A 26,619-nucleotide genomic window follows, 5' to 3' on the forward strand; every position below is an offset into this window, starting at 1 on the left:
GATCGACTAGTGGTAACGACCACTCCGCCGCACTGCCACTGAGGTATGAAAGCACAAAGGCCACCTTAGATTGGTAGTTTGGAAAGGCTCCTGGTCTACATAGGAAATGTAGTCGGCACTGATTTATAAAGACTGCATACCTTTTTGGGTCTCCTAGAAAGCGTTCTGGAGGTGCCACAGGTACGGCCCCTGAAGGACCACTTGGACTGGATTGCTTGGTGTTATTGGAACCGTTGACCCCAATCCTGGTAACAGTGTTTGCCCATCCTGTGACTGAAGCAGTTGTCTAGCGAGGTCATCAGTACGATCCTTAGCTACGATCAGTTCTCTCCTCAAGGCATTGGTTTCCTGCCGAGCTAAATTTACCTCAGCCCTGAGTTTCCCCAAAGCTGGGCTAGCTGGTCTGTCTCAGAGGTTTCCATGACGCCAAGGTAGAGAATTTTGTATAAGGCTTCGCGTTCTGTCACGCTCACCTGGTCTCCACAGGGGCGTAGCACATGGCTGCACAAATGATGTCTGCACTGGCGTGGTACTGCGCAATTGACGATGCTTGCTGCGACTTCTCTCTTGTTATCACCACCACGAGGCGCTTGTCTGCAAGATTGGAATAAGATATTAGCTACTGAGTGCGGTTGGATTGGACCCACCTCCTCAACCACCTGATGCCCTACTCCTCTTTGATCTCACCTTAGAGTTTTGTAAGGTCGGTTCTCCTTCCTGCAATCTAGCAGGGGCGCAATTAACACAGTCTTTCCCTGGATCGAGTTACTTCATTGATCCGGTGAGCCGTTGCCTTGGAGTCTTGGAGAGTGGGTCAAACAGGTAAGTCTCTACGCCAATGGTTGCTTGGTATAGGTGTGTGAAGTCTTTATGCCCAAAGTCCTTTTTTGATTTGTGTTTTGTCTTTTCTTTCAGGTGCGGTCTCAAGCAGATTTTGAATGGAGGATCAACTCTTCCATAGATGCTGAGCAGATTTCCATCAGGTGAGTAGAAGCACAAGAGTGTGGCGCTGAATGTCTGAATAACTGTTTTCCCTTCCGTGCGCGACTAACCTGCTGTTTCTTTTCCTTCTTTGCAGAAGCGGCGCGGCTACGGAATGAAGAATGGAAGAACCGCTCCGAGGATGTTCCGGAAGAATGCTGACCCTGGGTGAGTATTAGATGCCTGAGCGGATACCTTCCCTTCAGCAGGTGCGGAGGTCCGGGGAATGGCTGAAGGAGCAACCGATGGATGGAATGCTGCAGGTAAGGCCTTTGCTGTTGTACTGACTTTGTTTTCTCTTGTCTTTCTTCTTCCAGGTACCGATGGATGGATTTCTGGACGGGCGTGGCTGTAGCAGTTAGAGGACAGGACAGACACAGTGAGCGTTATGCTGCAGAAGTGCAGAATAACGCGAAGTGTGTTCTGCCTGCAGGGCGTGGCTTAAATAACCTTGCAATTAGTTCCAGGTAAAGTAGTCCCTTTACCACACCCTGCCTTTCAGGTAAAGTAGTTCCTCAGCCACACCCTGGGTAAGCAGAAAGGCTCAGCCTCACTAGACTGAGTAAGTAGTTCCATGCGATTTAACCCATTTTATGAGCCTGGCGCCAACGGCGCCAGAACTGAGTCCAGGAGGTACTGGGACACTCCCTCGGGGCTTGATAAGCCCTTATGGGAGTCAGTGACTGGGGTGGGCCCATCGGATCCAGGGGGTTTTGAGCACGAACCATGACAGCACTTCCCCCCAAGGACCTCCTAACGGTGGGTTCTCCCATTGGTCCCGTTTTGTTTGGGTGATTATGATGAAACCTCTTCAACAACCGTGGGGCATGAATGTGTTCGCTAGGTTCCCACGATCTTTCATGTTGTCCATATCCTTTCCAGTGTATTAGATAAAATAGTTTTGATTTGACGATTTTTGAGTCCAGGATATCCTTAACTTCGAATTCAGGTTCCCCGTCGACTATGATTGGTTTTGGTGGTTTCAGTACTCGGGTTCCGGGTTGCAATGGTTTCAAAAGTGAGACATGAAACACGGGATGAATCCTCATGTGTGAAGGTAAATCCAGTTTCACAGCTACCGGATTGATGATGGCCTTAATGGTGTATGGACCTACATATCTGGGAGTGAAGGTGTGGGTTCCTTTCATTGGAATGTGCTTCAACGCCAGCCAGACTTTATCTCCAACTCGATATTTTGGAGCTTCACTTCTATGCATATATGCCGATTTCTTGTATCTTTCTTTAGCTTGTCTCAGATGGTCAGTTGCTTGTTTGAAGGCTTGAGTAATAGTTGTGTGCAAACATCTTACTGCTGGCATTTCCAGAAGTTGAGGCGGGTCAAGATTAGAGGTTCATGGATGCAACCCGTAAATAGTATAGAAAGGACTCTGTCCGATGCTGGAGTGCAGGGAGTTGTTGTAGGCGTATTCAGTTATCCATAAAATGTCATTCCAACTGTTTTCCGTTTGGTGTAACATACATCTGAGGTATTGTTCTAAAGTCTGATTGGTCCTCTCAGTTTGACCATCAATCTGGGGATGGTGATTGGTGGAAAGTCTTACATCGATTTGAGCTAACTCGCAGCACTTTTTCCATAAACGTGATACAAACTGACTGCCACTGTCTGAAATCAGGATGGAAGGGAATGCATGTATCCGGACTACTTGTTCTATGAATTCTTTTGCCAAGATCGAAGCTGAGGGTAACCCCTTCAGTGGGATGAAATGGGCCATCTTGGAAAACAAGTCCACCACCACCAAAATTGTGTTGAACCCATTACAAGGAGGGAGGTCAGTTATAAAATCGAGTGACAATGTATTCCAAGGTGTAGGTGGAATATCCAGTGGTTGCAGTTGGCCTGGTGATTTCTTCTTTAGAGCCTTGTTTTGTGCACAGACTCCACAGGATAGCACAAACTGTTTAATGTCTTTATGCCATGTCGGCCACCAAAAGTGTCACTTTATCTTGGCTTCAGTCTGAGCGATTCCAGGATGACCTTCTACCAGTGATTCGTGGTAGTTTGAGATGACCTTTTCTTGAAATTCCTTGCTGGGCAGATAAAGACGTCCCTGAAAGTATTGTAATTGGTTTGAGACTGAGTGGTGAGCACTTTTGGTAGGCCAATCCTTCAGAGTGTTGGTATCCATGAGATGAGTGATTTCCTCGTGGATGTCATCTTAGGTTAGAGACGTTGTAATTCCTAAGATTTTTTCTCCAGGGATGATTGGCACCGGGTCAGGATTGATGGACTCCTCGTCTACCCCTATACGAGATAAAGCATCCGCCTTACCATTTCGACAACCAGGGTGATAAGTGATTACAAAGTCGAATTCAGCAAAAAATAATGCCCATCGGAGTTGGCGAGATGATTGAGCCTTTGCCACCTTTAGGTACTGTAGATTGCGGTGATCAGTGATTACCGTGATCGTATGCCTTGCTCCCAAGAAATAATGCCTCCAAGCCTTGAAGGCTGCCTTGATAGCAAAGAGTTCTTTGTCCTTAATGGCATAATTCAGTTCTGGGGCCGTGAATTTCTGTGAACAAAAGGCCACAGGGTGAAGCTGACCGGATTCAGGATCCTTTTGCGAGAGAACCGCTCCCATTGCCAAGCTGGAAGCGTCGATCTCAACCACGTATGGTAGATCTGGACGAGGATGTTTCAGGATTGGAGCTGAGATGAATTTCTGTTTTAAGTCCTGGAAGGCCTTCTCTGCTTCCTCTGACCATTGAAAATGTTTATTCTTTCGCAGTAAAGAGGTAATAGGATGCACTAGCTGCGAAAAGCCTGGAATGAAACAATGATAGAAGTTCACGAACCCGGCATACTCTGAACTCCTTTAATTGAGGTTGGAGAGGGCCAATTGAGGATGGCATCCACCTTCTGCGAATCCATGCATACACCTTGAGGGGTTAGGATAAATCCAAGGAACTCGACCTCCGTAACATGGAAGAAGCATTTTTCCAGTTTTGCAAATAGTCTGTGTTGTCGAAGTTTGTCCAGAACAGCACAGACGTGTTTCACATGTTCTTGTTCAGACGGGGAGTATACCAAAATGTAGTGGATGTATACTACGACCCACACATCAATCAATTCTTGCAGGACGTCATTCATGAAATACTGGAATGCCGCTGGGGCGTTACAAAGGCCAAAGGGCATCACCTGGTATTCGAATAGGCCATATTTGGTGCATAAGGCAGTCTTCCATTCATCCCCTTTCTTGATTCGTACCAGGTGGTATGCCCCCCGGAGATCTAACTTGGTATAAATTTGGGCGTCTTTAACTTGATCCAAAAGTTCAGGAATTAGGGGCAAGGGATAACGGTTTTTAACAGTGACCTGGTTCAATGCGCGGTAATCGATGCAAGTCCTAAGATCTCCTTCCTTCTTAGGCACAAAGAATAAGGGTGAAGCTGACGGTGACTTGGACGGAAGGATAAAACCGTTAGCCAGGCACTGGTCTAGATATTTCTTTAAATGCAGATTTTCAGGTTCAGTGAGTGCATAGATTCGACCGCATGGAATCTGTGCGCCAGGTATGTGATCGATTTGACCGTCATACGATCTATGGGGAGGGAGAGTGTTGGCTTGATCTTTCTGGAAAACATCCTGATAATCTTGATAAACCGGGGGCAGTGGGCTAGTCAGACTCATGATCGTTGTCACTTCCTTGACCAAGGGTTCTTTTACTTGATAACAGGTACAAGCACATTCGCCTGAGAAGGTTAGCCTCTTATCACGCCAGTCGATGCAAGGATTGTGTGATTCTAGCCATGGCATCCCCAGAATGATTTGGAATTGTGAAGCCTTGATTATATCGAACATAATGGCTTCCCGATGTCCGTCTTGGCACAGAAGTGTCATCTCAGTCATTGAGTGCGTTACAGGGCCCGAAGCGATTTCAGTCCCGTCGACAGTGGTGACTAAATCTGTTGTTGCCTTTTCACAGCGAGGAAGATTCATCCTTGTAGCCAATTCTTGATCCATATAATTTCCAGTGGCTCCGCTGTCGACATATCCCTTGACTGCATGCATTCGAAACAGCTGTTGGTGACTTGTAAGGATCATTGGCAAGGCTAGGTGCAAGGTCTGGAAGTCCTTCTTTTCGCTCGACAAGCGGACCTCTACACTTGTCGGGCGGGGTAGTTTTCCGACTCTGGCTCTGCTTCCACTTTGCCGGCAACCCCAACTGCTTTCTTGGGTGGTGTCATGCCTGCCAATGGCTTCTCCTCGACGTCTTGTCATTCAGCCCAGCGAACGGCTAGACCGTTCTACACTCGCTGGCGGCTGTTCAATAGACTACCCGGCAAAAGAATACATTGACATTATTCGCATGATTGGTCATGACTTGTACTTTGGTTTCTTACCTTCCTTATATTCAGCTTTCATGTGCGTAGTGCCTCTTTAAGGACCTTCCGGCATACGCGATAGTCAGCTGACAATGTGTTGGTCCTGTGTTACGCGCTGATCAGCTGACACGTACTTAAACCCGGAAGTGCCGGTGTTCGCCGCTTCTGATCGTTGTTCGTTCTACGTTCCGGAGCCGTTGCTCTTGCTTCTTTCCTCCACGGACTTCTCTGGCTACTCGATCTCCTATTGAGTCGCCAACCTGGCTTCTTTACATTGTGACTGCCACCTGATTATTCCAAACTCTGCAACCTCCCGAAGCGGCACCTGCAGTCTTCACCGCGGGGCCATTATCCGGTTCTGGCTGCCCCCGCTGTCCTGGCCGCATTACCCTGCGACTGCAACCTGAAATATTCCGAACTCTCTGCAGCCTCCTATTGTTGTACCTGCGGTTCTCTCCGAGGGGCTGCGCTCTGGATTCACCATTACTTTCCATTTTCTCCAACCAGCTATTTACGGAGCGAACATTCCTACTCCTTCACAGGTGAGAGAGGTTCACTTTACTCTCTTCTGTTGTACTATCCCTGAGGGCAATTCCTGCAAAGGACTTACCAACTTGTTTTCGGTTCTTCTCCTCTCACGGACTTCCATTGTTACTTGTCTCTGTTCTTCACCTTCATACATCAAGTGCACTGGACTTTATGGACGCTATCCTGCGTGCACCATCCCGAATCTAGTGTGGCCCTCGTTTTGTGCGGGTTAGTTTTCCCTACTAACCTTCCTTTCCCTGTCGTTGGTTAGGAGTCTCCTATCTAGGGGGAATTACTAAAGACTCAGTAGCAGGTTGATCGTTCCTACTTACCTTTTTGTCTTCAAAGAAAACAGGTCAGTGGTTTTTGAACCAAAACATTCTATCTTATTTTGTTTCCATCGGCTCCTGATATCTCCCTTATCCTTCTCCTAATAGGCTGGTGGTTCCTCTATACTTACTCGCCCTTTCCACTGATTCCTCCCTTGGGCTGTTTCCTTAACAGTCAAAGAGTGCCGTCAGTTGGAAGGTCGCTATTCAACAGATACGAGGGAAATCGAGTCATTTCCGGAAGACTCTACGTGTATCCTTTTGATAACATCTACCCTACATGTATCCTTTCATGCTGATATTCTGTACAATTGTTGGTTTACTGTAGTTACCAAAACCGTGTCTCATGTTCCTGAGACAGGAATTCTAACAGGTGGTTTCACGGGGCACTCTCGGAGGAAATGGCCGGCTGACCCACAATACAAACACAATACCTGAGTGTCCATTCTAGCTCGGTCTGCCTTACGGTTCTGTAGTCTATGATCAAGCTGAACCACCAAGTCTATATATTCAGCACAGTCTCTGGGAGGGTTGACCACTTGAGCTAAAACATCCTTTAACTCCGCTCTCAAACCTCGGTAAAACAGCATTGTTCTTTTGTCGTCTGGCCAGTCGGTTTCCACTACCAGCCTATTAAAGGTTGCGATGTAAGTTAACAGATCTTGATTGCCTTGACGCAGAGACAATAGCTCATTATCCAATGCCTGGCCCTGGGAGTGGCGGGCAAAAAGCTTTTCCATGTTCAATTGGAACCTCTGAAAGTCCCACAAAATAGGATCGTCCCGATCGACTAGTGGTAACGACCACTCCGCCGCACTGCCACTGAGGTATGAAAGCACAAAGGCCACCTTAGATTGGTAGTTTGGAAAGGCTCCTGGTCTACATAGGAAATGTAGTCGGCACTGATTTATAAAGACTGCATACCTTTTTGGGTCTCCTAGAAAGCGTTCTGGAGGTGCCACAGGTACGGCTCCTGAAGGACCACTTGGACTGGATTGCTTGGTGTTATTGGAACCGTTGACCCCAATCCTGGTAACAGTGTTTGCCCATCCTGTGACTGAAGCAGTTGTCTAGCGAGGTCATCAGTACGATCCTTAGCTACGATCAGTTCTCTCCTCAAGGCATTGGTTTCCTGCCGAGCTAAATTTACCTCAGCCCTGAGTTTCCCCAAAGCTGGGCTAGCTGGTCTGTCTCAGAGGTTTCCATGACGCCAAGGTAGAGAATTTTGTATAAGGCTTCGCGTTCTGTCACGCTCACCTGGTCTCCACAGGGGCATAGCACGTGGCTGCACAAATGATGTCTGCACTGGCGTGGTACTGCGCAATTGACGATGCTTGCTGCGACTTCTCTCTTGTTATCACCACCACGAGGCGCTTGTCTGCAAGATCGGAATAAGATATTAGCTACTGAGTGGGGTTGGATTGGACCCACCTCCACAACCACCTGATGCCCTACTCCTCTTTGATCTCACCTTAGAGTTTTGTAAGGTAAGCTCTCTGTCCTGCAATCTAGCAGGGGCACAATTAACACAGTCTTAACATGGATCGAGTTACTTCTCTGATCCGGTGAGCGGTTGCCGAGTCTTGGAGAGTGGGTCAAACAGGTAAGTCTCTATGCCAATGGTTGCTTGGTATAGGTGTGTGAAGTCTTTATTCCCCAAGTCCTTTTTTGATCTGTGTTTTGTCTTATCTTTCAGGCGCGGTCTCGAGCGGATTCTGAATGGAGGATCAACTCTTCAATAGATGCTGAGCAGATTTCCATCAGGTGAGCAGAAGCGCAAGAGTGTGGCGCTGAATGTCTGAATAACTGTTTTCCCTTCCGTGCGTGACTAACTGCAGTTTATTTTCCTTCTTTGCAGAAGCGGCGCGGCTCCGGAATGAAGAATGGAAGAACCGCTCCGAGGATGTTCTGGAAGAATGCTGACCCCGGGTGAGTATTAGATGCCTGAGCGGATACCTTCCCTTCAGCAGGTGCAGAGGTCCGGGGAACGGCTGACGGAGCAGCCGACGGATGGAATGCTGCAGGTAAGGCCCTTGCTGTTGTACTGACTTGGTTTTCTTGTGTCTTTCTTCTTCCAGGTACTGATGGATGGATTTCTGGACGGGCGTGGCTGTAGCAGTTCGAGGACAGGACAGACACGGTGAGCGTTACGCTGCAGAAGTGCAGAATAACGCCAAGCGTGTTCTGCCTGCAGGGCGTGGCTTAAATAGACTTGCAAGTAGTTCCAGGTAAAGTAGTCCCTTTACCACACCCTGCCTTTCAGGTAAAGTAGACCCTAGGCCACACCCTGGGTAAGCAGAAAGGCTCAGCCTCACTAGACTGAGTTAAGTAGTTCCATGCGATTTAACCCATCTTATGAGCCTGGCACCAATGGCGCCAGGACTAAGTCCAGGAGGTTCTGGGACACTCCCTTGGGGCTGATGAGCCCTTATGGGAGTCAGTGACTGGGGTGGGCCCATCGGATCCAGGGGGTTTTGAGCACGAACCATGACATGTTGATGAGGAGTAGGAATTCGGCCTTGGAAGGGTTGAGCTTCAAGTGTGCACTGGACATCCAAGACTGGATCAGCAAGAAGCAGGTTTTGAGCCTATGGATGTCCTTGATGGAGTTGATCTTGAGGTATAGCTGTGTGTCGTCTGCATATTGGTGGATGTTGTGTGTGGCTAGGAGGGCTCCTAGCGGCTCCATGTATAGATTGAAGATTACTGGGGAGAGGATCGAACCCTGCGGGACTCCACAGGTTACAGGTAGAATTGGCAATCTGGAAGAGTTCAGCTGAACAAATTGCTTGTGGTTGGTAAGGTAGGACTTGAACCAGAATAGGACAAGGTCGCTGATCCCCATGCGCCGATGTAGGGTTTCTGCAAGCGCCTAGTGCTCTATTGTGTCGAAACTGGCTGAGAGGTCAAGTAGAACCAGGTAGGTAGGGATGGCCCTGATCAGGGGGATTGAGGGTGTCATCAACCACCTGTATGGTTGCTGTCTCCTGCTGCATCTGGGTCTGAATCTAGATTGGTGGGTACCGCTTTCTCAATGATTTTACCTAGGAAAGGAAGATGGGTGATGGGGCGGTAGTTACATAGGTTGTCGGGATCCAGGGTGGATTTCTTTAGTAGCAGGAGAATTGTCCTGTTTTTAGGGTCAATGGGAAGGTGCCTTGAGTTGGGAAGCTGTTGATGATCTCCAGATAGAGAAGGAGAGCTTCTGCAGCAAGGGTTGAGGATGGATGGTGGGAGGATGTCATCTGTATATGATGTGGCTTTGAGGGCGGCCAGGGTTTCTACCAGGTCCTCTGTCGAGAGTGTCTTCAATGTTATCCAGGGTGTCGAGATTTCGCGAGGAGTGCTGTGAGATGGTTCTGTGGAGGCAGAGCTGGAGTCTATGTGCTGGCAAATCTTGCTGATTTATTCTTTTTTGTTTTTTAACTTTTATTTATTGGCAGAAGGTTAAGACAGGTACAGCACAGGTTGCGCACAGAGAAAGCAAACATCATTGTATTACACATAGGCATTGCATCACAAGTATTTCAAACATCTCAGTCTGAAGGAGGGGGGGCAGTAGGCACCTGGGGGGGGGCTCGAGTGTTCAGTTCTCATGGTTAGTTGGGCGGGTCTAACGGGGGGTGGAGGTCCACTCCACCTCATCTCTATTGTTCAGGTAGCTGCAAAATTCTGTCCACACATTTTTGGGACGGGAAGGCATAGGCAGGGATCCGATATATTCTTCTTCACACATTTGTACCCAAGTGAGGGCTTTCAACCACATTTCAAAGGTGGGGGGGGAGTACGGCGTTTCCAGCATTGTAATGTGCATCTCTTGGCTACAATGGCACTTACATTTAGAAATTTTGACATTGCCCTGTCATTTTCCCCCGCCCAAATTCCGAACAGTAGGGCTAGTGGGTCCAGGCCTACTGGGGACCCAATTATCTCGGAAAGCGCCGTTGTTACCTCCATCCAGAACGTGTTCAACCCAGCACAGGACCAAAACATATGTACGTGATCTGCCTCCTCAGAATTACATTTCACGCATGTATGGGACGAGGTACATGTGAATTTCGCAACTCTGTGCGGTGTGTAATAGAGTCGGTTGAGGAGTTTGTACTGTATGCAGCAGAATCTGGCACTGAGGGAGATCTTGCGCGTATGTGCACACATCTTGCTCCACATCCCATCGGTAAATTTCCAAATCTTGCTGATTTATTCAATGAAGATATTTGACGGCAGTGGATTTTTGATGGAACGTGGTATTGCAGGGTTGGGTAGCTGGTGGATGCACTGCTTGACCGTTTTGAAGATGGCACTAATTTTGTTGTCAGTTTTTATGATGGTGTTCTGATTGTAGGAGGCCTTGGCTGTGTTGATTAGTTGTCAGCGGTTAAGGAGTGCCAGGTTGGATGAAGTCCTGGAGGGGCACCAGATTTTCTCTTGTATCCTTATGACTCTTTTGCTGAGGTTGAGTTCTTTTTTGTACTAGGGTGCTGACTGTTTTGGTTTGCAGGTACGTTTTTTCAGAGGACCGTGTTGGTGGATGGAGGCTGAGAGTGTGGCGTTGAGTGCGTGCAGTAGGGAGTCACAGTTCAGTGGGGAGTGTTCAGTGCATGTAAGGTGTAGGTTGGCGAGGTCTTCTGTGACAGCTCCCACTGGGACGTTCTTGAAGGACCTGAAGGTTTATCTGCTGGGTTTCTGCTGGGAGTGCTTGACAGGGGTGTTGTGCAGGATGTTGAAAGCCACGACAGCGTGGTCAGAGCATTCAAGCGAAGAGGAGAGCTTTAGTGGAGGGAAGATAGTGCAGTGATGGTTAGGTCAAGGATGTTACCTTTGTCATGTGTTGTCATTCATGTGTTGTGTGAGGCTGAGGGTGTCGAGAAGGCTGAGGAGAGTTTCCTTCATTGGTTTGGTTGCTGTGTTGCCTGGTAGGTAGAAGTCTCCTAGGAAGATGTTTTCTGCGCACGTGAAGGACATGGTGGCGACCAGGTCAGTGAAGTCTCCATGAAGGTGATGTTGGGTTTGGGTGGTCTGTAGATGAGATGGAAGGTGACTGTGTCTGTCGGAGAGAGCAGGAAGTGGCAGGAGAGCCCTTTGAAAGAGCCAATGTTGTCGACGTCAAGTCTGGGGCAGAGCCACAAGTTCTTGTGTATGACTGCAAGGCCTCCGGCTGTCTTGTTCGGCCAGTCTCTGTGTTGGATCCAGTATCTGTCAGAGACAAGGACACCTAGGATGTGGGTGGAGGTCAGTGTCAGCCAGGCCTCGGTGATGAAGATGGCATCAAGGTTGTGTGCAGTGATGAGGTTGGCGATGTCTGCTGCATGGGTGATAGCTGAGTGGACGTTGGCGAGCATCAACTTCTGTGTTGTATATGGTGAGGGGGTGTTGATGAGCATGAGGCTGATGTGGGTGAGGTTGCTGCATTGCGGAGTCCATGCCTTAGAGGAGGGCCAATGTCGTTGCGTGGTGATGGTGAGGATGGCCTGTGGGGACGGAGGGAGAAAACACATGTCAGTGCATGCTTACCTGTTGTCTGACCAGGGGTTCGGGCCCTGGGTCCAGCTGGTCTGAACAGGAATTGACCTTTTTTTGTTCCCATCTGCGCGGGTGAGAGGCACCCTTGATCAAAGAGCTAAGAGCAGAAAGGAAGAGGCAGGGCTAAGAAGGTGGGTGGGGCTTAGGTCATGTAACCTAGATGCACTTGCACCGGCTCTTCATCTGCAAAGGAAAGAAACTGGAGGGATGCTTAAGTAGGGAAGAACGGCGGGAAAACAGGAAGGCGCCAACAGTTTAATGTGATTGACAGGTGTGCAGGGCTTAGGCCAGGTGACCTAGATTAATTTGCACCTGGTCACCAACCATTGAACTCTAAGGTGTGTATGGCTAAAAGTTCCAAATGCCTGGAAAGATTTCAAGGTAGCTAAGTGGTCATGGTTACTCGTCCAGTCGCAAGATCTTATTTTCTTAACAAGTGCTTGCTTCATGTCCCACTAATTCATCAACCAATCTGGCATGCAGTCCACTTCAGCGAAACATCTTCATTCATTAGTTGGAACTCCCTTGCCATTACCCCAACTCAAGAAACAAGAGTAGGCCCTAGATATCTTAAGAGTGGACAGATCGCATTTGACCTCAGTCCCACAGTACACAGTACTTGACTTGTCAGTGAGGTTAAACCAAGCTCCAATCACAAGGCTGTCATCGGAATGCTGGGAGGAAGGCCCAGAACACTCTTCCAAAATGTTCGTTTGAGGATGTTTAACCAGCTCATGGTCTTATTTGTGTGACTATATCTTCTAGCCCATAAAGGATCGCAGGGCAATACAACTGCTTGTAGAACATAATTATGCTCTTCATGCTAAAACCCACAGTTTCCCGTGCTATCTCCCTAATCATATTTAATAAAATAAGTGCTTTCCTTTTTTGTAAGCAATCAAATCACTGTCAGAACACTAGGCACTAATGGGAACTCCCTAAGTAACAATATACGTAAACGTGTTCAATAGGCCCAGCTTTAATATGCATTGAGCATGCACCGCACCTCCAGGAACATTTACGCTTAAATTGTTCTCGCCCGCATGTCCAAAGCTCTTCCATGTATCCCCTTAGGCCGGGGGCCCAAAAAACGTTTGGTCAAACAGAGGAATGTCATCTGCGTATGACATCCAAATGATATGGTTGTTCCCTGGTCTTGGGGGGTAGTTCCCAATGTTGGGACCTCACTGGGAGGTCTGCCAAGTACAGGTTGAATAGTAGGGTTGATAAAATACAGTATTGCTTTAGGCCTTTATTAGTTGCAATATACGCCGTGCAATCCCCCCTACTACTCAACTCTGACACATTCACTTGTTCCCTCGTGCAGTGGCCTTACCAGGAATAAAATGTCTGCTGTAGCACCCCTCTTCTCTAACTTTTCAGGAGGATAGCTCAGCAGCAACATGCAAGATGGCACGGAGCAACACAGGTTCGATCCCCGGTCTGCGCTTAGAAACCTCTGGGTATTAAGCGCGTTATAAATAACTAATCATATGATATAATTTCCCACAGAAGCCTCCTTCGGAGGATTTTGGGGACTTACAACTTCAGTCGTTTGTAGGAGACGAAGGCAGGGCCTCTCTATGCTCCGAATTATTGTTGCAATCCAATGCTAAGACTGATAAGCAGTCTAGTTTTTGTTGCTGCTGTGAGAGAGGGATGTGCACATATGAACTGCCCCATTCATGACACATGCTATATCCCTCTAAAGCAGTGGTCTTTAAACTCGGGGGCTGCTCCCAGCCACCTTCAGGAGCCTTAAGGATGGCCAGGGCGGCCAGACTCGTTGAAAACGGATTAAGAGCACTGTTTTTTAAAATATAAAAATGGATTATGACTGCTTTTAATAGAAAATATAAGCAGTAGAAAATGTGCGTATTTGTTAACCCCTAGGTGGGGGGAACCAGAAACAATATTTTTACGTAAGGGAGAAGGGGCTCGGTATGGAAAAGTTTGAATACCACTGCTTCATAGCAATGAGTGATGGTTTCCTTGTCATGGAGGAAGCCAAAACCACATATGGGATACGCTGGTGGGCGATGGTGCATCTACTTATGGTAGAACACTATAGCCAGTGGGAGTGTAAGAGAAATCTTGCCATTTAAGCAGGGGGATGGGTATGCTAACCCTGTGCCAGACCTATAGCAGAAATAAGCCTATGTGATTTAAGATTGGGCAATTCTGCCTTCTTATACGATATTGCAGCAGGAAAACACTGTTGCTGCAGCAGTGAAATATACCAGAAGTGAAACACAACAGGAACAAACACCACGAGGATGTTGATATAATAAGGCAATGATGGGTGGCTCCTTCGGGCACTCTGGGCAAAGGGATACGGATGGATGTCATTGTGGCCCCACATCTGGTCAATTGGAAGGAAGGGAGGGTACCAAATGAGTACTTTGTAGGGGGTAGCATGAAACTTTGCGCCATCCCTGGAAGCGCAGCAACGGGAAAAGCGGCATGAACAGTGGAATGCGATTAACAAGAAAACTGAAGGGAGAGCAGTTCGGGAATAGAAGCAAGTGGAATTCAAGCAGAAGGGAGAGCGCCACCCGCAAGGGGAAGCAGCACAGGAAGCCAGCGGCTGGAGCATGAGCAGGAAACGCGACAGGAAGAGCACGGCCATATGACTGGCAGCAAGAAATACAGCAGAGAGCCGATTAGCAGAAGTGCAAACGCGTGAAGAGCAGCGAGTAGTGGGGGCAGCAAAAAAGCAGAACGGGAAGAGCAGTACCAGTGGCAAAGGCGGTCTCAGTGAGAGCCACGGCAGAGCGGCAAGAGAGGAAGAGCATCGTCAGAAGGCAGAGCGTCTGCGGCAGCTCGAGCTCCAGCAGCAGGAAGACATCATCAGTAGCAGCAGCGGCAGCAGCAGCAGCGGGCCAGCAAGCCTCTGCGGGCGCTGAGCAGAGCATCTCCCGTTCTCACGGGAAAGCCAGCGTCGCCTCTGCGAGGAACTGCGCTGTCGCCCTCAGCCGCAGCCCCATCACCCAGCGCAGGCGTCTTATTCCCAACAAACAGCCACGATGGTGAAGATCGCCTTCCAACAGGCGGCGGTGGGGCTGAAGGACAGCAAAGAAGAAGGGGATGGCGACAACTCAGAGATCCTGCTGCCACAGGCTCCTGAGGTGAGCCGAGGGAGGTGGGGGGGGGGGGGGTGGCTGGAGGTGCGAGAGCAGAGGTCTGTAAGCAGCGCAGGAGATGCACGCCAGGGCAGAGCGGCTGGAAACCCCCTGCGACCTCTGGCACTGCCTGTTAAAAAAAGCACGGCGGTTGCGTGCTTCCCAGCTGCTGTGCTGGGAGGGGGGATGACCTCATTCAGACATGGTGGTTGCCGAGCGCCTCGGACGTGCCGCCCGCATCCCCGCTCCCCCGGTATGAAGCGTCCGCGCTTCCTCTCAGAGCTGCCGCCGTTGTTCCATTCCCCCCTTGGGGAGAAAGTGCACAGCCGCGGCCTAGTGCACAAATAGGTCAGCAAAAAGGGGAAGAGAGAAAGGGGCAGGTGGGCACAGGCACAGACATAAGCTGCCTAATAAGATTTCCATTGAGCAGTTTCGGAGTGTGCGCATTAATTTATTACAGTGATGTGTGCATACAATTGCCTATGTTTAGATTATCAATGCGCAGCTCTAAGCACAATCAGACTCCAGTGCTTAAAGGTGGATGTTTTACCGAATATCAGTTGTGTTTGTTTCTAATATGAGAGATGTGTAAGTGTAACGAATCAACTTCCGGGGCACCAGTGGTCCAGGGATGAATATCGGTTTATAAACCATCAATCAACCCCACAACTGTAGTACACCAGAACGGATCCGAACAGATTGGAAACGCAAGTAAATTATAAACCCCCTTGTCCAATTTTGGTAACGTGGATGGAACAGCAGGCTCATCTCTACAAGGTTGTGGATCGTTGGTTAGCTGCAACACAGCGAAAATACAATTATTACCCAGTGATAAAAAGGACTGTCCAGTCAAGTATGTATGAAAATATCAACTTTATCATTACTACAACAGACAGTTCTAGCACACTACAAAATACAACCCACCCTGAAAAGGAACACAGAGGACAAACAGTTTCACGAAGGACAGGGATGCACTCTGGATACTGACAGGAGGGCAGTCGGTAAAGCAATCAGTCTTAACTGTTCAAGGTTATTTGGTTTCAGCACCACGGCAGCAAGGGTCGTAAATGTCACTAGAGGCCTTCGGAGAAGGACCAGGGGGACAGAACCACAATGTACCTGGTGCTTGAGATGTTCTTGATGCTCGACAGCCTCAAGTCAGTAACAGGACGCTTTGCAGCTTCTGCGACAGAGTCCAAGACGGGAGACAGCTGCGGGTATCAGGCGGCAGGTAGTTTGGCAAGGGAGGCTGGATGGACGGCTGCAGGCTGGCCTACATGGCGGCTCAGGATCAAGAATTGTCTCTGTACTAGTTGGCGGATCTGGGACGCTGGTCGAGGCGTCTCAGATGGCTCTGGTGGCTGCATCGTGACAACAGTCAATGGTGCAGCCGGTCGCAGTTCAAGGGCTCGACTACCTTGAAAATGTCCTTAAAAGATGGATGCTGGTTGATGCTTGTTGTGGTACTCATCCTAGTTTTTTCGCAGGGCTCGTCTTGTCCTTTAAGGCGGACGGCCCAAAGCTGAAAAGAGTGTTTGCAGGCAACAACCTTGTCCTTTGTTCAGAGACTCTCTGGCACTTCCCATCTAGGAAGCTTGCTAGCATAACCTAGCAGCGCACAGTTCTGGAGCTGCTGGATGGGTCCTCTGAGTCCGGTATCTCCCTCTGTTCCCTGGGAGATGTTTGGGGGAGGGATCTTGCTTTCCTCTTGGAAATCCTGGTCTTCCTTCACCGGTGGAAAATGTAAGGCAGACTGTAGCTTCAGCCAGGGTCAAAATTAGTCCTTCTTCTTACTCCTTTTGAAGTCGTCGGATGATCTGCTAAGTGAGGGGCTCAGCCTGCTTTTAAAGCCAAATTGACGGCAGTGATTGGTGCAGGCTAAGCCTACCTTAAGTAACCATTCCGGTGCCCCCCCTACAATCTTCTGTTATGCATGAGGTAAGAACCAGAGTGCTTTGCAGCAGGAAAGGTAAGAGGTGACAACATGTACTCCTAAGTCCCACCCATCTTTATGTCTGCTGTAGATCAAAGTGTCTCTCTGGTTAACTGAGCTCTCAGTGGCTTTTGATAAAAGCACAGGTCTCCCTCGAAGTTTGTGGCGAGAACAGACTTCTGTCTCACTCAAATCACATACTTCGTCCCTCTGAAAGGGAGTTTGCCTATTGTAAACAGTTGTCCCTAACATGACATTTACTGCCCTTCGTACAGAGGTGTGGGAGCTAGCTTCAAGGTGACACATTGCATATCAAAGAGGTGTTAGTTTTCCTGCCCATTGTTAAGGTCGGTGACCAGGTCTATTCGCAGGCCTGCTTCAATTAACTCTAATCAGTATGTGCCTCCACCACACAGAACTTAGACAATAGAACAGGGCAGATCCATGGAGCCTTTTATATTTAATTAAGCTGGCTATGGGAGGAGGAAGGTGTTGCTCTTCTCCTTTGGATGTTTTTGTGCACCCCTCGCTGTCACCTGTCACATACATGTGACAGGGAGGACTGCGCCTGTAGGCTGTGTCCCCCAGAGTACACTGGACTATGTGTTTGTTGTGCCCGAGCATTAGAAAATGTGTGTGGATTAGCCCCACACATTTTCGGGGGTTGATCTCCCATCATTCCATTTCCTAAAAAAATCAAAAAAGACCAGGGGAGCGCACACTCCCCATGCTGATGGTCGAATCCCTCACAGTAAGTGACCACGTGCCACCAGCCTTTGCCAAAACTAGTGCCCATATCTCTCTACCAGGAATTTGAAAAGACACACGGCCCTGTGTCTTGCAGTCAATTGGGCCAAGCACAGGAAAGTGTTCTTATTTTTTCTACTGGATGGAAAGTGATGATACATTGGTGTGCAGTGTCGGTGGATATAAGGGGAGTGTACTTGTTAGCTGATGTGAGATTTAGTACAAAATAGTTTTCTATAGGTAATTGTTTAGCACCAATCTGCTATTGATCTTGCCTCCCAGCACATTAGAAAGACTGGGGGTGCATTAATGTACAACTCCGAGTTCCAGCACATCTCAACCTGTATAAAGTAGTGATGTAGCTTGTATGAGAGTGTAGTGTTCTGAGTGACATAATAAATCGAGGGGAGTCCCTAACGAGTCACAAAACAATATTCGAGGGACTGGGAATTAAGATTCCCAAGGAGCTGAAGATCCTCTATTTAAAAAGGTGTTTGACATAGAACATAACTAACCCACATCCAGATAATGAACTGTGATAATAATATCCACATCGAAATCCGTGATTATGTGTTAATTGTAAAAGATTTGACAAGCAGTTCCGTGCTGGACTGCCCTTGTGGGTGTGAAAAAGACTGATATGCAAATGGATATTTCTCCTCTGTGAAGGGTGCAGGGAGCTAAAACGTGGTTGTAGACCCTCCTGAGTGGAAAAAATCCCATAGAACAGGGTATTTCACCCATGTTCATTATCAGTAGAGGGGCTCCCACACTCCTTTTTAATGTTCTATAACTTGGGGTTTCACTCTAAATTTCCAAGGGTAATACAGATGTGGATCACTTGCTCACTGTGCCTTGGAGATGCTCAGCTTCACCTCACTGAGGAGGCCCAACAAGGCCGAAACACGTGTCTGGGTTGCTGATGGTACTCTTGTTCCGAGGAGAATTGCCTAGCATTTCCGTCCTGGACTGCCCTTGTGGGTGGCACAAAGACTGATATGCAAATGGGCATTTCTCCTCTTTGAAGGCTGCAGTGAGCTAAAACGTGGTTGTAGACCTTCCTGAGTGGAAGGAATTCCATAGAACTGGGTATTTGCGCCATGTTCATTCTCAGTAGAGGGGTTTCCACACTCCTTTTCATATGTGTTACTTGTATTCATTTATTCTAATTGCAATACTTCAAAATATACATCTGTCGCAAATCTCAAACCGAAAATGATCCGTATTACATTTTAACTTCCCAGTATTACACAACAAATAATCTAATATTCAATATATGAAACTGCTGACATGATTCTAAAGGTTGAGTCATAGTGATATCAACTGGACAAAAGAAAAATTGTCGCTTATCCTTTTACTGATTTGGTGCAGTGAGAAATCAAACTGAAGAGCCTTGTCTCGAGAGCAAGTTTTGCACCATGAAGGGACTGAGACCTGGAGAGCCCCGGGCCACTTAAAGCCCTGAGTGAGTGCTCTGGCTAATGGCACAAAACTGATGAGACTGTAGCTGTTGCAGTTAGTGCTCTGAAGCAGTAAACCACTCTACATTAGTTCATTATAGATGACCAATGAATAAATACATAGTTGAGGTCAATAATTAGGCAAATTGCAGAAGGGTTCAATTATGGTATGAATTTTCCAACTTTGGTAGTGAAGGAGTGAAAAGGCTAAGACCGTTTTGCAGAGAACAGGAACAACAGTCTTTTTGAAAAGACAACCCTGGAAAGGGCATTTGAATGTTCATACAAGAGCTCCTAAAGCTCTTCACATTGATATTAATTCGTTTTTTGAACAGCCGACCGTGTTTTCACAATGATTTGCCTGGTTTTCAAACCTGGAGGACCTTATTAATATTTAGCAAACGTCACATGGACCCAGTTCTCTTTCACAAACAGCCCAATTTGTAATAGCTTTGATACTTGCAAGTACATTTTTCACAGCAAGTCTTTATCACAGGTGCAGGTGGTATTAGTGGTAATTGTGTCCATTTAATATGCATCTGGTGGTAATCTGTGTCAATTTCTTTTTAAAATGTTAGTATTTTTGGTACTGTACAGTCTGGCAGACCTTAATGAAGCACATATAATTGCATGATAACCCTATAACCAGGGCTTGGTGCACATTTTGCAGTGGAAATACCACTTATGCTCCAAGATAATTTGTGGACAATTATTTTAACCAGTCCGACCTTATGTCGTTTGGACGAGAGGTACTTGGAGATTGTAGTATCGTTTCCATGCCTCTTCCATGTTATTTGCCCATACTACATCTCTCAATCATTGATCGTGTGTCGGCACACTAGAGTGTTTCCAATGCTGCAGTGTACACCTTTTGGCTAGCAAAATCTACACATTCAATATTTTCTTCGTTCATACAGCTACCTCCTCGTATTCAGCGAGGAGGCACATTGCCGGTGAGGGTGTAAGTCATATATCTAAGACATTTCCCAATGTCAGACAAATATCACACCAAAATGCAGTCAATTTGGGGCATGCCCGCAGCATAGGACACGCACCTGTCCCATCCCACCCAAACATGCGTATTCTTGCTGGTGTATGATATGATAGGTTATTTATAACGTGCTTAATACCAAGAGGTTTCTAAGCGCGGACCCGGGAATCGAACCTGTGTTGCTCCGTGTAGTCTTGCTTCCAATGCGAGCACGTTGCCCCTGAGCTATTATCCCAAGACTATAGTGCCATCTATTGAGAATGTTCATTTGGGTTAATCTAAATTGCGAGTTTAAAGATATTTCTCTCGTTAGTGAACACACAGATCGCTAGACATCTTGCCTGATATTTCTTGATCCAAGGCCCCGCCCCATTTCATGCTTATCCAACAAGGATGTTTCGGCATCTGATCAATGACCAATTTATATAATGTGGATAAAACGTGCCTACGTTGTCCTGCCGTAACGATGTACGACAGGCATGGATCAATCAGAGGCTCTTCGGGGAAACAATCCCAGTTGGACTGGAAGACGGCTCTCAACCTATAATATTGTAATAGAGGTAGGGGATTCCTGCATTCATCCGGTATTGTGTCGGGAATCGTGATACATTTCCCCTTTGTATACATGTCCCCAGTTCAAGTAAATGAAACATCAACCAAACCAATCTAATACCCTTGTCTAACGTTGGTGCAAGTGGGTGGCAGTTCCACAGGGGAAATCCCCTGCTTTATGAGGCTGTTACTCCCAAAATACCTTATATCTTCCTCCATGTCGAGATGGTGGTCAGCACCAGATCGAAAAAGCTCCCATCCACATATATGGGCACGAGTAGTCCAGATCTTCTAATACCATTCACACCAGTTTTAAGTTCTATCTGCGTGTTTGTGGAAGGTCTCTTCGAAATAAACCAGTTTACTGAATGTTGTGCTTGCACGACAATACAATATAATTTGAAGTTAAGAGCAGCAAAGCCCCCTCTGTCATACGGTTTAGTGAGATCCGACCAGGACTGCACAAGAATGCCACATACATTTTAAAATGACTGAATCTAGCTCTTTAAAAAAGGTCTAACCTGACCACATCTGTATATTCAGTAAGAGGTATAGAAGTTTAGGTAGGACCACCATCTTCAAGGAGATCCTATCAAATGTCAGAGGAATTTTCGCCCACCGATGAGTTCTAAGCCTCAAGTGCTTGAGATATTTCCCATGATTGTCTGAAATAGGGATACCCAGGTCTTGCATATTGTGACCCCCAAATTTGTTATTTGCCCCAGTGCCCATGCAAATTATAGCTCAATGTGTGGTATAGTCGTAGCCGAATTAAGCGGGTATAGCTATGATTTTCCAAGGTTTATCTGTAAACCTGCATATGATCAAAATGTCACCACATCCCTCATTATGTTGTCTGCATGAAGTGAGATAATATTAGCACAACCATGCATCCTGACGCCTTTCCCTGTATGCTTCTGTCTCTCCAGATCCACCAGAGGTTCAATTACGATTAAAAGCAACAGTGATAGGGGACATCCTTGTCCTGTGGCCCTTCCTATCCCAATCATATTTGAATGCTCGCCATTCTTAATGACTCTTCCAATTGGAGCTGTCTATGACAGAAGTATATTTGAAATACATTTGGGACCCAAACCCTCATTGTTCCAGAACTGCATACGAAAATTGCCAGGAGACTGAATCGAATGCCGTGTGGGCATCAAGTGTGGGTGCCACTGCTTGAACAGAGGGGTCCAGTTGGGTTAACGCATTAAACAGCCTGCAAATATTTGGGGTAGTGGATCGACGCAGGATAAATCCAGATGCCTCTGTGTGTATTATGTGTTTCAGAAATGGCATTAACGTGTTGGCCAAGGCTTTAGTGAGAATCTTAACATCTACATTTATTAGGGACTATGGTCTGTAGGGCCCTGAATCTTCTGGTGGTTTATTGAGCTTTGGGAGGACTGTTATGATGGCCGCGTGCATCAAAGTGGGTAGCAACTGCGTAGTAATCACTTCCTCCCACACAGCGGGCAGATATCTACTTAAAATAGATTTATGCTGTTTGTATAGCTCTGCCCCTAGCCCATCCGAACCCGGCGCTTTGCCAGTGGGAGGGCCTTCTATAGCCTCATAAGCTCCTCAGCCGCCAGTGGGCCCTCCAAGAGAAGTTTAGTGTCAGCAGATAACTGGGTAAATAGAAGTGCATGTAAATATGACAGCATGTCTTCTAGCTTGCCTTCTTCCCCTCTCATGTATAGTTTAGTATAAAACATAGGAAATCCTGTGTTCATTGCAGTGCCAGTATATACCATACAGCCTTTTTCATTTCTAACCCCAGAACCCCCCATCCACCCTCATCCTGCACAACAAGCCTGTCAAGGTTCTACCGGGTCTTTCCCTCTTCCCATACCATCTAGCCGCAGCAGGAACTCCCAAAAATTGTAGCTCTCTTTCTGCATTTTTGCAGAATGTAGTTGTGATCACATTCATCTCATTAAGTATCTCAGGGGTAGGTGTAACAGAGTACACCTGTTCTAGTCACTGTATTTCGTCTGAGCTTCTTCCAATATCTCTACCTATGGTTTTCAACACCCCAAACTCGGTGTACATCGCTATTCCCCTAATGCAGGCATTAAAGGCTTGCCACAGAGTACCCATACCCTCTACAGTGCCAACATTAATCTCAAAGAACATCTGAACGTTCTCTCGTATATTGGCAGCGAAAGCTACATCCAGCATCGCCAATGGTTTGACCTTCCATGCATTGTGGTGGTATTTCTGTTTCTCAAGCGAGAACTGGACAATATTGGGGAATGATCAGAGTATGTCCTTAGGAGCATCTTTACTGAGGTCACCAGCCCCAAAATTGAGGGAGAGAGTAGCCACATATCGATTTGTTTGGAGGAGTCATGACCCATCTTGTAGTATGTTTATTCTCATTTAGACGGATATTGAGCCCTCCACCATCAACCAACCTGTGGTCAGACATAACCTTTACCAGAACTAGTGCAGCTTTCGATACAGATCTGGGCCAACTACCCTTGCAATCCAGGTTAGTGCTTAAGATCATGTTAAGGTCTCCTCCCCAAATGATGGCCACCAACGGGTACCCACGACAAAAATCCAGTAAGTCATTATTGAATTGAGGATCATCCAAATTGGGGCCTTCAGTATTGAATAGGAAAATGTTCTGCCCTTTCAACCTGCCGAAGACAATCACTTATCGCCCCAAGGGGTCCACCAGTGTTTTAACCCTTTCAGTGCCATGGGGTTTTCCCCCCAGTGCCAAGGCCTTTTTTGGTGATTTCGGTATGTCGCCATTCAATGCCTTGTAACTTTTTTTGTTACATGAGATACCTTGGCCAAATGTGGCCCCTTTCTTCCCCACATATAGGCTGTCGTAACGCCACCCAGTATCCTAGGTTGCTGTAGGGGGGTGAGAGAAAATAACCAAAAAGGGCAAAAATGTTTTTTTTTTTTTTAAATGCCAATAAAATGATGTACAAAGAAGCCTGTGGTTTTTTCCTTGTAAGAGCTAGGAACATATGGTTTGCTGTGTTTGAATTCCCCAATTTCCTGGATTTCAGGAACAGGTTGAGTGGAAAGAAAAAAAAAACATATTTTGATGTGGTTATCAACCGTTTTGTGAGAGGTAGGCGATTTTGGCCATTTTTGCCAATTGGACATGCATGGACGGAATGGAAGAAAAGGGTAGGAAAGCCGAGTTGGAGGACAGAAAGGCATACATTTCTGAAAAGTAGACAAAATTCCAAGTTTAGGAAGGGGTGATTTGAGCAGGTCGGGCAACAACTAGGTAGGGGAAAATGCCATAGTTTGGGGAAAAAGCAGGAAAATGACCGAAAAAAGGTATGTGGTGGATATGGTTGGCTTGGTACGGCAATGGCTTCTATGAATTTTGAGAAAAACAATGCTCTGCTACATTCCCCGATTCTTGCAGTTAGGAAAGTACACATTGCTTGTGGTGTTGCACAAAACAAGCAATACCACAAGCCAAACACTGAGCCATGGTACACAGGAGTTTTATGCTTACGGCCTGAACATACGTACTTATCATGTGTAAATCAGGAAAACCAATGTGGGGAGGAATGGCAAGCATACACTTTTTGAAAGAGCACAGGCAGACCTTTTCAAAGGTAGGTGACTTGTGCAGGTTACAAAAGTGTATGGTGCCTAAAGCAGTGGCGAAATGTAGGGCACATTTGGGAAATGAAAGGGTTGTGTGACAAAGGGCACCAGCAAATGGGTCGAAACGTTATGAAACCACACAAACACAAAAAATGTCATACTGTCCTGCGTTCCCACAGGTGTCCCGATGAAACCAGTACCTCACATGTGTGGGTGCACCTACCTGGGCGCCAAGGGGAAAGCCTAAAACACCCCTAACCCCAAGTCTTTTCCGACAGCTGAATTTCACGATTTATCCAGACGGGCACACCATACGGACGTGGGAATCCACAGAGGTCTGACTTGCGCAAATCTGCCCAGAATTTATTACCCAGAAACCCTGCCCATCAAAATTCCAAAATGTGGCAAAAAAACCAAATTTCCGCACATTTCACTCGGCTCACCCACTGAAACACGCCGCCAACAACCCATGGCCTACCATCCTGCGTTCCCACAGGTGTCCCGAAGAATAATGGGTAATACATTCTGGGCTGCTTAGCACAAGTCAGACCTCTGTGGATTCCCCCGGGTGTCCTCTTTTGGGAAATGCATGGGGTTCCCTGTTTTCCTTGCTGGATTCAACACTCTAGGCCCAAATCTGTAGGTTGCCCACATAAACAAAATGTTCTGTGCCGAAAGGCTTGGGGTTACCAGTGGGTTATCTTTTTCCTTGTGTGCCCCGGTAGGTGCACCCACACATGTGAGGTACTGTTTTCATTGGGACACGTGTGGGGAAGCGGGAAGGTAGGCCATGTGCTGTTGGCGGTGTGTTTCGGTGGGTGGTCAGAGCGAAATGTCTGAGAATTGTCTTTATTTCCAGCCAATGTCAGAGACATTTCCCTCTGTCCACTCACCGTAACACATCACCAACAATAGATGTCATACCTTCCCATGTTCCCACATGTGTCCCGATGAAAATGGTACCTCACATGTGTGGGTGCACATACCGGGGCACAAAAGGAAAAGGGTAACCCACTGGTAACCCCAAGCATTTTGGCACAGCACATTTTGTTCATGTGGGTGAGGGGGAGAGGGCAACCCGCTTTACCGTAAAATAAATCCCTGGTGGCTAGTGGCCCCCCCACTCCCACCCAAATCTTACTTTTGTTTTTTTCTTTAGTTTTTTTCATTTTGCCCCCTTCCCTGGGGGCAGATGATCAGCCATCTGCCCCCAGCGGGCCCTAACCTGCAGGCCCCATTCTTTGGGGGCCTGCACACTTATTCCTGTTGGCCCTAGCCCCCCTCCAATTGGATGGGGGGCTATCTCATGTACTCCTGCCTGGGGCAGAAATATGTCCCCAGGGAGGGCTACAAGGGTTGGTCCCCCTTTCCACTTGGTGTGGGAGGAGGAGGGCCACCACCTTTTCATGAGTAAAAAATCCCTGGCGCCTAGTGGCCACCCATCCCCACTGCATTTTTTTATTCAATTTATATTTTTCAATTTAACCCCCTCCCTGGGGGCAGATGATCAGCCATCTACCCCCAGGGCTCTGCACATATGTGCCCCCATGCTTTGGGGGCTGGGGGGAGAGGGCTGCTTACTGTAAGCAGCCCCCACCTCCCCCCGCCTCTCAGACAGATCCCTGGTGTCTAGTGGGCATTGCTGGGCACGGATCGAGCGCTCTGCACCCGATCCGCACCCAGCAATGCTTTAACAAAAGGTGTTGTTGGAAAGGGGAGAATATCCCCTTTCCAACGACACCTCCCTCGATCTCTGGTTTGAATTACAGCCAGAGATCGAGGTGGAGAAAGGTGGAGGCTCACCTTTCATTTTTTACCCGCAGCAGCCCAAAATGGCTGCCGCAGTGAAAATTACTTTCACTTCCACGCCGGCGTCCATTACGCACGCCGATGTGAAATTGAAGGTAATCCAGCCCCGGACAGTGAGGGGGGACCACCCCTCACATAGCCCGGGGGTTGGATTACAGTTTTGTGTGATCCCTGCTTTGCAGGGATCACACAAAGCAAGGTGCCAAAAAGGACAAGCTATCTCATCCTTGGCACTACGGAGGTAATGTCAAGGACGAGATATCTCGTCCTTGGCACTTAAGGGGCTAAGGGAAACACAATCAAGCTCTTGTGTACCAAAGTTAACACCCCCAAGACTGAGTGAAGTAGGACGTATAATATCTATTATTATCCCAGCCCTGTTCACTGACAGAATTTATGTTCTCTTGCAGAAACAAAATTCCTACTTTATGTCTTTCCACATACGCCGTTAGTTTCCTGCGCTTAATGGGATGTCTTATGCCTCTGATGTTCCAGCTCATGCATACTATGTCGTTAGCTATAGCCCAATGTACGTCATTAGCCATAGCCCAACGCGTACATCAAATCGCCTGCATACACCCTGAAACTTGTACCATACACTTTGGCCAAGTGTAACATGTCTTTCATGTGTTCTACCCATTGATGCCAAGCAAACATTTTAACCCCAACATCCCACCATCACACACCCTCACTTCACAAATCCCCT

The 26,619-nt window shown here is 47.4% G+C and overlaps 1 protein-coding gene across 1 annotated transcript in view; it reads left to right on the top strand.

The window, feature by feature from the left end:
• The first annotated feature begins 14,250 nt into the window (after positions 1-14,250).
• The window catches only part of ITM2C (integral membrane protein 2C), a 261,271-nt gene continuing 248,902 nt past the window's right edge, over positions 14,251-26,619 (top strand). The window contains exon 1 of the mRNA XM_069618310.1: positions 14,251-14,836. Within this exon, the coding sequence (XP_069474411.1) occupies positions 14,735-14,836 (102 nt within the window). The 5' untranslated portion in view covers positions 14,251-14,734. The remainder of the gene's footprint in view (positions 14,837-26,619) is intronic.

The sequence above is a fragment of the Ambystoma mexicanum genome, chromosome 10 (genome assembly GCF_040938575.1).
Source record: "Ambystoma mexicanum isolate Mex_15411 chromosome 10, UKY_AmexF1_1, whole genome shotgun sequence".
Taxonomy (NCBI): domain Eukaryota; kingdom Metazoa; phylum Chordata; class Amphibia; order Caudata; family Ambystomatidae; genus Ambystoma; species Ambystoma mexicanum.